Consider the following 15,307-nt stretch of genomic DNA (forward strand, 5'->3'; position numbering starts at 1 on the left):
CTGGTCAGCGTGTCTGGATGTTCTGCTCCGAGCTTCGTCTTGCTAGTCTCCATTACCTGCACGAATAGCTTCTCCGCCTCTTCATACCTTCCGTCACTCAGTAGAGTCATAGCGCAATTTCGTGCAAGATCTACTCTTTGCTTGTCGTCATCGTCGCCTTGACTATGCGACAGAGCGAATTGGACATGCGGAAGAAGTCGCCTCCACTTGCTTCTGTTACTATGATTACTATCTGGAAACACTTGTAGTAGCTGCGTGATAGTTCGCTGAGTCCATTGTTGGAGCCGTCCATGCCTTCGCAGGTCCTCGCGTAGGGCGCGATGCACTAATTGATGAAGATCGAGCGCAGAGTCTGTAGGGCGCCTCGTAACAAGCGCGTAATTTTTAAGGACCTTAACAGCATATTCCCTCACGCTTAATGAAGCTCCCTCAAAAATATCAAGTGGAATATCCTTTCGCTCTACACATGCAGCGAAGAACAGATAGTTTGTGGCGAGCGCATAGACGTGGCTCATAGACACAAACAGTGTAGCTGCTACAGGATCATCTATGCCATGCCCATACAGCTTGCTCCCTAGGGAGCTACTATGCTCGAAGGCAGCTTTTTTATGCTCGCCTAGTTGTGCTCGGTACTCTTGTACTGGCATGCCGCTAGCATTTATGCAGGCTGCTGCTTGTACAACTGCTAGAGGCAGATATAATAGCTCACTTAGCAAGATCTCAGCTTCCTGCTGCCCGGTATTCGAGAGTGGCGTTGCTAAGTGGTTTTGTAGCATCCTCAGCGCTGTGTCCGGTGTGAGCTCTCGCAGCGCTATAATATTGTTCGGGGCAAGCGTCTTAGCTGTGTCGCTATTTGTCGTCGTGAATACAATAGAACAAAGCGTAGACTGCGGTAGATAGTCGGCCAGGTCACCAGCTTCCGCCGTGGATGAGCCATAGGATCGTAGAACCACGTCTTCTACATTGTCGAAGATCAGTAAACACTGCCGCGCACTTAGTTCTGCCACACATTGTTGCATCATGCGCTTCATGTCTGGCTGATCATCGTCCCACCTAGGAATACTAAGCTTCTGCGCAACACTTGCGTATGACTGGTAGAGACTGTCGTTATCACTCGCATCCATCTAGAAAACGGAACAGCGCTTGTTATTCTGTCTTGTTCTGTGTGCCACCTCAAGCGCGAGCTGCGACTTTCCTGTCCTACCAGGCCCGACTATTGCTGTTATGGAGGTGGCCTGTTTGTTGCTAAAGAGCTTTGCTTCTAGTTCGGCGAGCTGTGGCCCCCGGCCCACGAAGCGGTCATTCTGGGAGAACGGAACGATTGACGGTGCATTACTAGCTTTATCTACTTTAGCCTGTAGTCTTTTTAGTGCACGCTCCTTTCCTTCGCCATAATTAGTCGGCATAAAGATATTGAGCACTCCAAGTAGGCAGTATACAATATCTTCTTCTTCCGTCGTTACGTGACCTTCGACCCACCGCCTTCGTTCAGTTGTACTAAACTGGTCCAATGGACAGTTGCGCAACGCTGCGATTGGAATGCCAGTCCTCTTGTGAACTAGCTGATTGAGCGATAATTTGTCGCCTATGCGCTGTCCTTCACAAGAGAAGAACTCGACAGACTCTGGCGCGATAAGCTCTTGAAGCGTCCACCCTTGAGTGAACCATGCGCTTGCACGGAATGACGCCTCCCAGTTGCTACGCTCGGGTGTCTCTGTCGTAGTGGATAGGGAGACATCTGACAGATATACGTAGCATCGTGTCGCGCTCTTGTACCACCGAAACATCGAGTTGATCGCTTTTGAGCGATCGCTGCGATTCCATCTATCGATACAGCATGTGTCGATCCAGAAGTATCGCAGATTGTCCTGGGCCGCCTGTGTAGCGCAGAATCTAAGTTTTCGATAGCCTTCTTCCTTTTTCACGTAGGCTCCGCTCGCTATGTCTTCAAGGAGGATCTCGGAATCGCTCCATCTGTGCGACAGGATGGCGTAGGGCGGGGTCAGCTTGCCGCGGAAGTCTGTCAAGACAAGTCTCTCTGGCTGGTCAAAGTGGAGAAGCCGCATAGCTTTCGCGTCTGCCGCTAGATTTGGCCGAGGGAACGTAAATGGGCTCCGTGTGGTTTAAAGAAAGACAGCATGGTTGCGACGGGTCGGGGCAGGCAGAGGAGACTTGTGCCGGTCTGTTGTGAAAGCAGCCTGTGGAGGCAGTGCATGCAAATACTGACCGGACGCTGACCGGTACAAGGGCGCTGCGCACTCCAGGCCTAGGTATAAAGTAGACGAGCCAATTAAAAAAAGATGAGAGGGATCCCCGTCTAGCGGAACACTGTTATATCGGGTATAGCGTAATTATTAAATACCGTAACATAATGCAGCCTGCCGCTAGTCCCTTACGCTTGAGAAGACCCCTACCCTTTAGAGCTCTCGGACTTTGCAATTTTATGTGTTGAGCTTTCCAAAGTTCGTAAGGATACAATTCACAGGTTGCGATTCTATCCTATTCCTATGAATTACAGTATTTCTTCCATTAGATACCGTGTCCGTGCGCGTAACGCCCGGATTCGCGTAATGCACGCGGAACAACATAAATGCTCTACTAGAGATGAGGCCCTAGAGCCGCCCACGATCAATGATATTACATGATTTTCTAGAGGAGCACTATATCAACCCCTGCAATTTATTTGCATTACTTATATCTATCAGGAAGCTTGACGTTGCGGCCGTGGCGTGTTGATCTGGCTGGGGCAGCAGATGCGCTCTCTGAGGTCTCCCCAATATCTGGAGCATCAACAACACGTTTCTGTCGCTTTCTGCCCTGTAGAGCTGGACGAGAGGCCTTTCTCTTACCCTTTTAAGATAGCTGTAGAGCTTTTTTAGCGGTATAGGCAGACTTCTGGGTAGCGCACTGAGCTGCCTTTTCAGCCCTCTACTTCTCCTTTGCCTCTCTAGCTGGCTCTCGCGCAATACGCTTCTCCTGCTGGATCTTCTCCTTATAGAGCTTAGCTGCCTTCTTTCTTTAGCTCTGCCATCTCTATTTTTTGAAGCCGTTGCTGCTTTTCTTCCTACTCCTTAATAGATTGACGTACACGTGCTTCCCTCACCTTTCTAGGTGACTAGAAGACTGATCCGCCATGATACTCCTGGCGCTGTTGGAGGTCTAGAGCTTTGCCCTTCTTATGCTAACAAAGAGCCAGTTGACTGCGAGAGTGACCACTCCAAATTGTGAGATTTGAGCCATGCTGAACAATGCGATGTCAAGATCTGAATGTCTTGGATGACGCCAGGAAAGCCCAAATAAGAATATCGTGAGGCGCAGGAATCAAGATATTAGGATCTCACTGCCAAAGGCAATAAGGCGAAGCTTGCACTTGCATTGGGGCTTAGGCGCGAATTGGAGTACCATTGGACCACATGGCAAAAGGCACCTAAAAGGCTGTATTCGATGAATTGCTATGCACACTCACCGGAAGATCCCGGAATTGTTTCTGAGATGTCGTACAGCCGATCTTTGGACTCTGGCGGGTGTGACTATCTCCTTGAAAGCGTTGTCGGAGATCCCAGATCGAACGGCCTTGTAAGCTTTCATGAGAACCTTGATAGAAATCAGCATCCAACGCTTCTGTTACGAGGCCATTCTAGCATTATTAGCATGTCTATGCTAAAGTCCCTCTTACAATCATGGGATTCGCGACATCAAGCGGCTTGAGGGCTCCAGAATCCGGCCTGGGTGGTGTTTCCAACTAGTACAACGGTCGCTGCTCAAGGTCTGTGATAATCACGTGTGCCGCCGTTCTCCAGTGCGTTTGGGTGGCTATCTGAATATCTATACGCAAGGTGTTCATGGTATCGAGTCGTAGCCCGTTGTTGGTGCGCCACACACAAATCTGAACCCGCTGGGCCACACTCCTGCAGATTGCTTGGGCGAAAGATTTGGTAGTATTATCGACACAATGCAGTACTGAACACGTACATGGAGATGGTCGAAAGGGTTGACGTGATGGCTCGGAATCGGGCGGCTTTTGGTGCACGTGACCGGGCGGCCTGCCGCGGCCAGAGCAGCTCTGACTTTCGGAGGACAGCTCAAGTCGTCGCTTGCATCCAAACGACAACCCGCGCATCGTCTGTTACGTACTTTCAGATGCTTCTGCCACCAACCACCGCGGCCTTGCTCGGCGGCTCGCGCCATGTACCCGAGGATGTCAGCAAACACGTTATTCTGGGGCTGGTCACGCCTATACTAGGCCACTCTCAATGATTCCGCTCCGCGGCTGAGCGAATTATTATGCTTGGCACTCTCAACCAGTTGCTGGGTACATACGATCGAAGGAACTTCCAGTCCAGGATGCGGCAGCTTCCTCAGCTCAGGAACTGGTCCACTCGATGGCTGTGCTCGAAGGACGCAAGATGCATCAGCATGAGGGGTACCTTGTCATGTAGCTGTAATCCTAGTCGGCACATTTTCTCATCAAAGTTCGGAACCAATTCTGGACGCTATGCTGCGAAGGTCAACTCGTCTGAGTCCATCGTGAGATTGAAGACTTATCAGCAGTATACCATCTATCGGCGGAGCGTGCTACGGCCGAAGCTTCACACTGGTGCTCATGGCATCGTCCGCACCGCCGAGTGTGCCTCTCCGAGGCAACGTTCCACTCGCGCCAAGCAGCCTAATAAACAGAACCAACAGTCTGGGCATCCGCGCCCTGCCCAGAAGCCTGTAGGAAACAAGCTTCGTGCCGCAAGATTACGATGCGCGTCCCGAACAGGAAGGAGAATCAGCGACGTCCTTCGTCATCGGGACTATGGATGAGCATACACCACATTAGACCATAATAGCGAGGATGGCACAGATCCACCCCATGACATCCTAGGTGCTACAAGTACCCCGTTGCCGCAATGTTTAGACGGCATCTCCACTTCGGCCTCGCGATTGGAAGGGTCTTTTGAAAAGCCATTGTCGCTTACCGTTACTGAAAAGCTTCAATCGAGTCACGTAGGACGCAATCATGGTGCGACACTTTGGTATTGTAGCCGCATTGGCTGCAGGAGCTTGCGCAATCACTCCAAAGTAGGCAGGCTTGCACGCAATCGACCGCGCCGACTGCTGACAGCCCCAAGACAGGTGCTTCAGGCTCCGAGACGTGGTGCGCCTGTGCCAAATCCCTCAGGCAAGGTTGCTTTGTTCTCGTACTCCCAGTACTCTTTCGAGGAGCAGTCTACAACGCGCGCTTGGCAACTGCTGAACCTCGAGACTGGCGAGATTACAGACTCTGGTCTGAACTCCAGTGAAGTAAGCGAAGCTGTGTGGATCCCAGGCACAGAAACTGGAGTGCTTTACATCAACGGAACCAACGAGGAGATACCAGGCGGTGTCACGCTTTGGATTGCCGACATCGCGAAGCCTTCGGAGCGGTACGTGCAACATCGTGTAACTACTCGGTAGCAGAGACTAACGTTTGAGAAGGAAAATCGTGGCTTCGCTTGAGGCGCCCTTCTCAGGTCTTAAAGTTGCCAACACATCATCTGGAGACTTGCGCTTCTTGGTCAACTCGCTCGCGTATCCAAACGGAACAGCTTACAACGAGGAGCTTGCACCGAAGCCGCGACATACTGGTCGTCTCTACAACGATATCTACCCTCGCCACTGGGACCACTGGCTGACCAAGCAGCGCTACGCTGTATTTAGTGGAACTTTGCTCAAGGCCTCAGGATATGGCCTTGAAGACCACAAAGTGCGAAATCTTCTTCAAGACATTCCATTCAACGTTACCAAACCAGAGAGCCCTGTCCAGCCTTTCGGTGGAAGCGGTGACTACGACATCAGCCCCGATGGCTCCATCTATGCCCTCTTGACCAAAGCCCCTCACCTCAACAAGGCCAACTTCACAGCGAGCTACATCTACGTCGGTGCATTTGAGGGGTCTGCTGCGCCCCAAGCTCTCAACGGCCCAGGCTCCGAGGCTTATGAAGCCGGTCACCAAGGCGCGTCTGGCGCTCCTACGTTCTCTCCAAATAGTAAGAAGCTCGCATACTACCAGCAAGATGGAGAATACTATGAATCCGACAGAGTGAAGCTCTACGTGGTCGACATCAATCAGGGTGGTTACAACACTGGCAATGGAAGCACGGTTTCGACTAGCGGTTGGAAAGGATTGGCTCCTGACTGGGACCGATCAGCAGGGTCAATTGCCTGGGCCCCTGACAGCAAGTCGGTCTACACGACTGCAGAGGACTACGCGAGGACACGCGCATTCCTCATCCCGTTGGATAGTGACGCCGACTTCAAGCCCAAGAACCTGACTTCCGTAACTTCCGTGACTGGTCTTGCGGTGCTTCCCGATTCCTCGCTTCTCATCGCCGCCAACGCCATCTGGACGTCGGCCGACTTTTACAGACTTTCTACGGACGGCACTCAGAAGACCCTCTTCTCGGCATTGGAGATCGATGAGGATTTGGCTGGTCTTGGACCCCACACGCTCGAGGAGTTCTTCTACAATGGGTCTCTCCCGAACTTTGATCAACAGCTGCATGCTCTCGTTGTCAAGCCGAGCAACTTCACTGAGGGCGACAAGTACCCGCTTGCATACATTATCCACGGCGGACCGCAAGGTTCGAATGCTAATGCATGGTCCACACGATGGAATTTTCAGATTTGGGCCGATCAGGGTTACGTCGTGGTAGCTCCCAACCCAACCGGTAGCACGGGCTTCGGCCAGGAATTGACCGATAGCATCGCCGGCGAGTGGGGCAGCTACCCTTACGAGGATGTAGTGCTCGGGTGGGAGTACGTTCGGGACAACCTTTCTTCGTTCATCGACACTAAGAACGGCATTGTCGCTGGTGCAAGCTATGGAGGGTTCATGACCAACTGGATCCAGGGCCATGATCTTGGACGTGAGTTCAAGGCCATTGTCACGCACGACGGTATCTCGAACACTGAGTCCGCGTTCACGACCGAGGAACTGTGGTTCATGAGACATGACTATCTGGGACCCATCTGGGCTGAGAACACAACTTACTCCAAGTTCAACCCTCAGGACCACGTTGCCAACTTTAGCACACCTCAGTTTGTCGTCCACAACACGCTCGACTATCGCTTGCCCGAAAGCGACGGCCTCTCGCTGTTCAACATCCTGCAGACAAAGGGTATTCCATCGCGCTTCCTCAACTTCCCGGATGAGAACCACCACGTCCTTGATCCTGAGAACTCTCTCTTCTGGAATACTGAGATCTTCAACTGGATCAATCACTGGTCCAAGGGTCACGAACTCGATGGCAACGCGATCGGTCAGTAGACGACGGTATTATCTAAGCTAGATGTGACCAAACCTCAATCGGCGCCATGGGTGCCCAGTGCCATATAATGTTAATGTTTTTAAATGTCAACAGACCATCTCCAAAGTGTCGTTCCGTCATTCAAGAAGACGACAAGAATTGCGCCTGTGAACACACTTTGCCGCGCGTTTCGACGCGAGGCGATTTGATTTGGAACACCCTTGCTCCTGGATCCTTGTGTCACCCGCTACCTGGTGCTTGGAACTGTCTACGCAGTGCGCCGGCTAGCCATGCGTGTTCCTGTGCTTTTGGAAGTGCCGGAAGCGCACTGAATAACCTCCAGTTAAGGCGAAACAAAACCCCGGATTGCGCGTACGTTCGAATTTGCTGAGCCGTTCTCGTATACTCGAAACCCACCTTCCTGCAGGAAAGGATTGACTGGTTTGTTGGTGCCGATATTGCCGGAGGACTCTGTGGGAATGCGGCGCTACAAAAGTGGCAGTCCTCACACGACTCAAGTATTGGATGGTGTCGTTGCCGTTCACTTGATAAGCCAACAGAATCGTCTTTCGCACGTAAAACCAAGCCCCGCGCCGCTGCCGCGTCGGTCCCGGACCCAAAACTGTGAAGAGGATCGAAGCGCGCCGTGTTCTCGAAAGTGAACAGGATAAGGGCAATGCGCGCGTGATGGCTACCAGCAAAAACGTCCTTGGACCTACGAATAGAGTCGATCCAAGCCTTGCCGTGCATCTAACGCCGGGATACCAGATACAACCTTCCCAATCGGGCTTGGCGTTGTAGATAACTTGGGCGCTCTCGTGCGGGGAGCGAGCGCGGATTTGACCACCTTGTGGGCCTCGCCAAGTGGATACAGCAGGCCAAGTCGGGAGAGGCACAGACATCAATTGAGACTACAACACCACATCCTCGGAGCGCTTACAGGTATTGAGGTTGTCGATGTTCTCGAAAAATCAGGGGTTCTTGCGCGCCCGGCCAGGATCGCGGATACGATGTCGCCAATTTCCTGTCCCCAGCTCGAGTTCAGCTGCGACAGGGGCTAGGATGTCACTCCCTGGCACCCACTGTCGACAATCCGATTGCCACATGCGCCAAGTACAGCAGCACTCGAGGACCTTGGCAACAACTCTCTACCTCTTGTGTTATCAATGCCAATGTCTTGCGATCCCCGTCAGGGCTCTTGATTTCACTGGTGCGAGTCACGCCGAGACAGACGCTCTAATTGCAAGAGCTATTGCCACACACCTGCTTGAAACAGCATCTTTCTGACGCACGGGGCGTGCGTCTGCTGCGCAGATATAATTGCGGCCGTGTCCCCTGTGTAGGGTGCAGCGAGCCCGTTTGTCGTTCACCCCGCTCCACCTTATTTAATATTAGCTTGTCCCACGTTCGCACTGGACAGCGAGACCCCCACCCAACATGGCTCTCTCCGCTGCGCAGAATCAAGTGGATCTAGCCATGAGCCACGAACCCAAGGTTGCGACTCCCATATTCGAGGCGAACGAGAAAGAGGCCTTAGCCCGCCACAGCGTCAGCGACAACAGCCTTGCCCATGCTCACGGCCACGTTGAGTTTGAGGCTGACCTCGAGGGCGAGGAGCCTACCGAAGAAGAACTTTCTACTCTGCGTCGTGTTTCTGGTAAAATCCCGTGGATCGCCTTCACAGTCGCCTTTGTAGAGCTATGCGAGCGCTTCGGTTACTATGGCTGCTCAGTCGTCTGTATGTATCTGCATCCTTGATTTTATTCCATGCTAACGCGTCACACAGACACCAACTTCATCCAGCACCCCCTGCCTGAAGGACACCCAACCGGCAAAGATCCCTCATCCGAGGGACAACCTGGTGCTCTTGGTATGGGGCAGCGAGCGTCGACTGGTATCGTTCTCTTCAACCAGTTCTGGTCTTATATGACTCCCATTGTCGGTGCTATCATTGCTGATGAGTACCTGGGTCGCTTCAACACCATTTTCATTGCGATCGCCTTCTCCATTGTCGGTCACATCTTGTTAATCATCTCTGCGCTGCCGACTGTGCTTGCAAGCGGCAAGGCTATTGCGCCCTTCATACTTGGTGTCATCATCCTTGGCTTCGGTACCGGAGCTTTCAAGGCCAACATCTCGCCGCTCATCGCTGAGCAATATCGCCAAAGTAAGCCCCGTGTAGTGAAGGACGAAAAGACGGGTGAGCGTGTTATCTCGGACCCCAACATCACACTCTCCCGCATATTCCTCTACTTCTACATGTTTATCAACATTGGCTCTCTCACCGGGCAGATTTCCATGGTCTATGTAGAGAAGTACATTGGTTTCTGGGCTTCCTATCTGCTGCCGACCATCATGTTCTGCCTGTGCCCATTGGTCCTGTTCGCCTGCCGCAACATGTACCACAAGGCACCTCCCACTGGATCCTTGGTTCTTCGTTCGTGGAAGCTTCTCTCCCTTGCTCAGAAGGGCAAATGGTCCATCAATCCGGTTACCACTCGCAAGAACTTGAAGTCTGAGAACTTCTGGGAAGACGTCAAGCCCAGCAAGCTTGGCGATCGCAAACCGTCATGGATGCAGTTCGACGATGCATGGGTCGACCAAGTTGCTCGCGGTCTCCGTGCCTGCTCGTGCTTCACGTGGACTCCTCTCTACTGTAAGTCACCTCTATGTCCTTGACTATCCTTGTTCTCTGCTAATCAACACCAGGGGTTGCATACAACCAGATGAACAACAACTTGGTCTCGCAAGCCTCCACCATGACCCTTAATGGTGTACCCAACGACGTCATCACCAACCTCAACCCCATCTCCCTTGTCGTCTTCATCCCCATCGTCGACAACTTCCTCTACCCCTTTCTCCGTCAGAAGGGCATCAAGTTCACGCCCATCAAGCGCATGGCATTCGGCTTCATGCTCGCGTCGCTCGCCATGGTCGCCGCCACCGTCATCCAGTACTACATCTACAACTCGACTTCTTGCGGCAAGTACCTCAACGGCTGCAAGGACGCCGAGGACAACAAGATCCGCTCGCCCCTCAACGTCTGGATCCAGTCCGTGCCCTACGTTTTCATCGGCTTCTCCGAGATCTTCACCTCCATCACGGGGCTGGAGTACGCCTTCACCAAGGCCCCGAAGAATATGCGCTCCGTCGTGACGTCCTACTGGCATTTCATGTCGGCCTTCTCGAACGCGCTCGGCCAGGCGCTCGTCGCGCTCTCCGAGGACCCCCTCCTCGTGTGGAATTACCTGACGGCCGCGCTGCTCGCGTTTGTGGGCGGCATTTTATTTTGGCTGCACCAGCGGCCGACGGACAAGCTCGAGGATGCGCTCAACATGCTGCCTGACTCGAACTACGTGGGTAGGGACCGCAGGCACAGCGCGGAGGAGGTGGAGCGTGGACATGCGCCGGCTGTGGCGACGGAGTCGAAGATCTAGGCGATGTGGCGGTTCGAGCTGTATAGTGCATATCTGGAAACGAACCCGACGCTATGATGGTGGCAACGGAGTGTTGTGGGGGACTTCGTGGCTTTGTGTCTCTCATCTTCTTGTGTACATCCCTCCTCGAGCTGAGTGGATGCCGCTCGCTAATATTTTGACGGCACACCAGTGCTTCTCCATGCTTTCTTGAATTAGATATCTGCGGTGACAGTGATGGCGACGCGCCACGTGAGCAGTGGAGCACATAGATGACGGTAATTTACAAGAAGCACATTTTTCGTTGCGACTACCGACCGCGACTCGAAAACAAAGGTACCGTACCCTCCTTCACCCTCCACACTAGCGATTCCCGCAAAAACCCATGTCCAACTCACCTCAAACCTCACACCACGCTCACCTACCCATCCAGCACCTAGCTCCGACTCCCCTCAATACTGATCTTTGCCCCAGCGTCTTCAAACCCCCCATTCGTCGCGTGTTCAGCCCTGAACATCTTGGCAAACAGCGCGCACTTGGTGTCGGCGAGCTCATTCACGCCATCGACGCGCTACACGTACGTGTTGAAGAAGACGCAGCGCTTGTTGAAGATGTCTGCGACGGCGCATTAGGCGGCACAGGCGGCTTTACGGGGAGGCGGTGGAGGAGGGGATGATGTGGACCGTCATGTATCTGGGTGGATTAGCGTGGGTTTGGGCGATGAGAAGGGGAGAAGTACTCATGGGAGAGGTCGGACGGCAAGGCAGCATCGGTAGCGAAGGCGCCCAGGTCGTCCTGGAGGTGGAACGCGGGCGCTTCGAGTGCGGAGGGGGCGCCCATGTCTGGCGTGGGGGCGCGGCTGTAGCTTACATTTTCACACCCATACGTTAGCGATGGACGGGCCCCCCCTCTACACCACCACAGCAGCCACACTCACCATCGCTTCCAATCTGCACGCGCTCTAACGTATTGCCAAAGTCCGCGCTGGCATACTGGCGCTCGTTTGTGGTCCTAGCTTCCAAGATCGCATGCCGCGAACAGCGCGCAGCGGATGTTGGTCACGGGCGGGTCGCGCGCGAAGATGTTGAAGGTCGTGCACTGGGGGTCGGCGTTGCAAAGCGCGGCGCAGGCGTGGGTGTCGTAACTCTAGACATGTAAGTATTACACATATGGCATGATATGCGGGTACGCAGGGAAGGGGGGCACATACGTGGAGTTCGCGAAGTAAGTCAGGTATGCCTCTGGGTTATGCTCGGAGCCGAACTCGTTGGGGAAGGCTTTGAGGTAGCCGTCTGGCGTGGGCGCGTCTTGGGCGGCGGCTTGGAGGTCCGCGGCGTGGAAGTAGGCGCCCATGGAGCCGTCGCCTGGGACGGCGCCGCCGCTGGGGATAGCTTGGGTTAGCTGAGCGTTGTTGGTATGAGCTATGTGGATGCAATGAGGACGAACTTGTCCACGGAAAGGGTGTTGCAGCCACTGTTCTCAGCGCGGGCAACGAATGGCGCAGCAGCAGTAAGGCCGCCTAGCATGGGAGCGAGTGCGATCAGCGAGTGCATGTTGGCTGCAGTGATGGAAGGTCGGGGTCTCGGAATGGGAGTGAGGAGAGCAGGAGGAGTTTGACACGAGATGAGTGTGCCGGTGCTAGATATACGGTGAGTTAGATACCAGTGTCTAGTAAGTAAGTTTGTAGGTGCTGCCATGGTCTGGCATGCTTCGCGGATACTGGCCTGGGTGAATCCCCACTGATGTGGCACTCGCAAGAGAAAGCGCCCAGTCCTTCTCAGAATCTCCAGTGGCTGACGCTAAGTAGATAATTCCATATCTTATTCTGCCTGGAGGCAGTGCGTGACGGCAGCAGGTTACGAGCCATGAACCACAAAATGTACATGTGGTTACTGGACGATGACTGTCTGTGTGCTGTAGGACGTCGGACACTGCAGTAGTACAGGGATTTCTAAGAACGAAATGCGACTTGCTTAGATTAAGCGTGTACCAACATCCACGCGAAGAGGAATTCCGTTGAATAAGATTTGCGTGACCAATACACAGCAAGCGTTCCCAATGTACATGATAACAGCGTCTTCCCATGGTGTCTTAACAATACCGCAGCTCTGGTACAAATTGCACAGACTTGCGTGTGCTGGCTGAATCTGCTCGGCGAATAGTGCTGAGGAGCCGTTGTCAGGCGAACAGTCTACAAAAGTATAAGTTGGTTGCGATGCAGGTCCCGCGTCCTAGACTCTCATCCATCATGCACAGCACGTGTCTGCTTACCCAAGCCCCGTAATCTGGGGATAGCTTCGATGCCCAGCGAAGGGTAGAATATCAGATAAATGCAAGTTCGGTCCCAAGACTTTTGATGTGCTTGATGTGTTATTACGTTCGGTTCAGTTCTGCTGTTCTTTACATCGCTGCTGCCTTGCCCAACTCTGGAACCGCTCCTTCTCCCAACCGCTCTTCCACGCCAGCGTTGCCTTCTCGCCAAAGCGATCCACCAGCTGCGGGGCGACGTGTTGACCAAACTTCATGCTCCTGCTCAAGTGGCACCTCGTGTCGCCGTTCTCGTTATCATTCGGCATAGGCACAGACGAGTACGACCACTGCACGCAAAAATCATTCTCGCTACAGGAGTCTCGGCATGCCTCCCACGAAGCCTCTCCAGGTTTGGCCCTGCCCGAGGATTTTTCCGAGTGATGCTCGTGCTTGCGGTCGAAGAGGATGTTCCACTGCTCGTAGCCGGTACCGGAGGAGAGGTTGTCCCAGTCGTCTCGTGGGTCTAAATTCTCGGGCTGCATGAAGCGAAACCACAGGTCAGCGAAACAGAGAGCATCTTCGTTTGGCCAGTTCCGTCTTTCGTGTTCGAAACGCCACAATTCGTTCATCAGGTCGGTGGGCATGTTTGACATGGTGATGACGTGGTCACACCACAGCCCAGGTCCGTATGGTGCCGTGGCGGGACTGTAGTGGGAGATTTCTGGCCAAACCATAGTCGCAGTGACATTGAGCGTAGAGAGAAGTACAGTGGCAAGAACCTCGAAGGCATTCTTGTGGCCTCGAATGTTGTTGTCGTAGTAAGGGATCAAGTCAGGGCGGTCGACCATGATGGCCTTCATGACACCTCGCGATAAGACAATAGTATGGGCAGCCTCAGGTGCGGATGGAGTGGCGAAAAAATGGTACCCATCGGGGTCATAGGTGCCGAGCCACGAGAGCAGATTGGGGCGGACGAGGTGAACGTTCGGCTCTGTCAAGACGTACCACGGCCTTTCGGGTCGCAACAGCCATGTTCGCTCGACCCAGCGTAGCATTTTATATTTGTCCAGCTTCGCTAGCACTTCTTTCTCCTTGCGAGGGTCCCTCTCGGTAAGCTCTGCAAAGCTGACGCTGCTGTCGGCGAACTCGAGCGTCGCCCGATAGCGCTCCATGTCCGGGTTGTCTTGTACGAAGCTGTCTGTGTACCGGTCAAGCACATCTTCGACGGTGAATGGACCCACGTTGAGCCGCAAGTCTCCCATCAACAGCAGCGAGTCGTGGTATGCCGAGTCGGTGAGCACCAACAGAGGCGGCAGCTCTGACCAGGCGTTGGGAGTCGTAGTTTTGACAGATACGATGATTTGCTCAGGTTCGAGGACGCCGGGCGTGGGCCGCCGCTGGCTCAGAGGAAGCTCGTCGTCGTCATAGGTCCTGGGGAAACCGCTGACCCAGAAGCAGAAGCATAGCGAGATGAGGAGCACGAGGAATCTTAGCGGGCGGATGGCTCGGCGGTTGGAGAGCATGGCTACGGTCGCAGGATCATGTATATCCGGTTCACAATAGAAGTGCGCCCATAAAGATCATTTGGACTGCTTGCCAGAGCGCAAATCAAAAAAGGTGGCATTGCTGCATTGCTGCGCTGCTGCACCACCATCGCTCCCAACGTCGGGGCTCGTGCGTGCCGAATTCCGCATTTGAAATGCTTTCCAAGGGATGAGAGCGCGTCATCCTCAGACGTTGTACCTAGATACCCTGGAGCCACACGTTTCCGCCCTCAATGGCCTGCGACGGAACAGCCAGACGCGAGAAGCAATTGAAGACGCGCTTGCGGCGCTCCTTGGCATGGTGTACATCTGGCGCGCTCGAGTCAGGCGCCCCACTGACGCCGGCAGGCGCCGTCAAGCCCAAGCCCCCGCACGTCCTTCCATCCCGTCTCTTGCGCTCCAGCGGCTTCGACCACCGGCCTATGGGTCCCATTGTATTGTTACCTGCAGCTTCACACCGCTGTTGGCAGTCTATCTTGCTGCCTTCGTTCCTTGTAATCACAAAGCCACCTGCTCCATAGGCTTCTCGGGCGGGACGATAGCAAGAACGGGCAGCCTGGAAGTAGGAGCGGCCAATATTGTGAACAAATCGCGAGCTCAATTACGTATCAGATCCCCACCTTAGACACAATAATTAATCTCTAAGCGGACGGCGTGCCCGACGTTGCACAAACACCTGACCTGAATTTCCTCTTTTGGTGCGAACGATGCGAGCTGCTCCACTAAGCCTCAAATGGGGGTGGCGTAACGATCGACAGTGCTTACAGGCCTCGATTGAAAGCTTGTCTTTAGCTGTCAATCCCCCACTACCATTCGCCAATGC

General features: G+C 53.8%; 8 protein-coding genes across 8 annotated transcripts; 4 read left to right on the top strand and 4 right to left on the bottom strand.

The window, feature by feature from the left end:
* Positions 1–52: 52 nt before the first annotated feature.
* Positions 53–2,204, bottom strand: CC84DRAFT_1193456 (HET-domain-containing protein; the record flags this gene model as incomplete). Its single annotated transcript, XM_018181298.1, has 3 exons — positions 1,173–2,204; positions 230–1,124; positions 53–96 (listed from the first exon to the last, which is right to left on the bottom strand). The coding sequence occupies exons 1-3, from the start codon at positions 2,064–2,066 to the stop codon at positions 53–55; spliced, it is 1,833 nt and encodes a 610-aa protein (XP_018040133.1). The 5' UTR covers positions 2,067–2,204.
* A 1,896-nt stretch (positions 2,205–4,100) lies between these two features.
* Positions 4,101–5,093, top strand: CC84DRAFT_453462 (uncharacterized protein). Its single transcript, XM_018186329.1, has one exon. The coding sequence runs from the start codon at positions 4,285–4,287 to the stop codon at positions 4,807–4,809; it is 525 nt and encodes a 174-aa protein (XP_018040134.1). The 5' UTR covers positions 4,101–4,284; the 3' UTR covers positions 4,810–5,093.
* Positions 4,908–7,426, top strand: CC84DRAFT_453357 (uncharacterized protein). Its single transcript, XM_018186324.1, has 3 exons — positions 4,908–5,067; positions 5,118–5,411; positions 5,464–7,426. The coding sequence occupies exons 1-3, from the start codon at positions 5,006–5,008 to the stop codon at positions 7,292–7,294; spliced, it is 2,187 nt and encodes a 728-aa protein (XP_018040135.1). The 5' UTR covers positions 4,908–5,005; the 3' UTR covers positions 7,295–7,426.
* On the bottom strand, positions 7,270–8,444 carry CC84DRAFT_453402 (uncharacterized protein). Its single transcript, XM_018186328.1, has one exon. It carries the CDS (start codon positions 8,174–8,176, stop codon positions 7,559–7,561), a length of 618 nt encoding a protein of 205 aa, XP_018040136.1. The 5' UTR covers positions 8,177–8,444; the 3' UTR covers positions 7,270–7,558.
* On the top strand, positions 8,445–10,762 carry CC84DRAFT_453359 (PTR2-domain-containing protein). Its single transcript, XM_018186325.1, has 3 exons — positions 8,445–9,012; positions 9,061–9,930; positions 9,984–10,762. Exons 1-3 carry the CDS (start codon positions 8,712–8,714, stop codon positions 10,709–10,711), a joined length of 1,899 nt encoding a protein of 632 aa, XP_018040137.1. The 5' UTR covers positions 8,445–8,711; the 3' UTR covers positions 10,712–10,762.
* An 856-nt stretch (positions 10,763–11,618) lies between these two features.
* CC84DRAFT_1255739 (uncharacterized protein) lies at positions 11,619–12,243 on the bottom strand (the record flags this gene model as incomplete). The annotated part of the gene is made up of 3 exons (XM_018184564.1): positions 11,619–11,834; positions 11,901–12,071; positions 12,137–12,243. 3 exons carry the CDS (start codon positions 12,241–12,243, stop codon positions 11,702–11,704), a joined length of 411 nt encoding a protein of 136 aa, XP_018040138.1. The 3' UTR covers positions 11,619–11,701.
* A 682-nt stretch (positions 12,244–12,925) lies between these two features.
* On the bottom strand, positions 12,926–14,558 carry CC84DRAFT_453363 (uncharacterized protein). Its single transcript, XM_018186326.1, has one exon. It carries the CDS (start codon positions 14,461–14,463, stop codon positions 13,075–13,077), a length of 1,389 nt encoding a protein of 462 aa, XP_018040139.1. The 5' UTR covers positions 14,464–14,558; the 3' UTR covers positions 12,926–13,074.
* CC84DRAFT_453364 (uncharacterized protein) lies at positions 14,559–15,268 on the top strand. Its single transcript, XM_018186327.1, has one exon. It carries the CDS (start codon positions 14,654–14,656, stop codon positions 15,107–15,109), a length of 456 nt encoding a protein of 151 aa, XP_018040140.1. The 5' UTR covers positions 14,559–14,653; the 3' UTR covers positions 15,110–15,268.
* Positions 15,269–15,307: the final 39 nt, after the last annotated feature.

Source organism: Paraphaeosphaeria sporulosa (assembly GCF_001642045.1).
Source record: "Paraphaeosphaeria sporulosa strain AP3s5-JAC2a unplaced genomic scaffold CC84scaffold_2, whole genome shotgun sequence".
Lineage (NCBI taxonomy): Eukaryota > Fungi > Ascomycota > Dothideomycetes > Pleosporales > Didymosphaeriaceae > Paraphaeosphaeria > Paraphaeosphaeria sporulosa.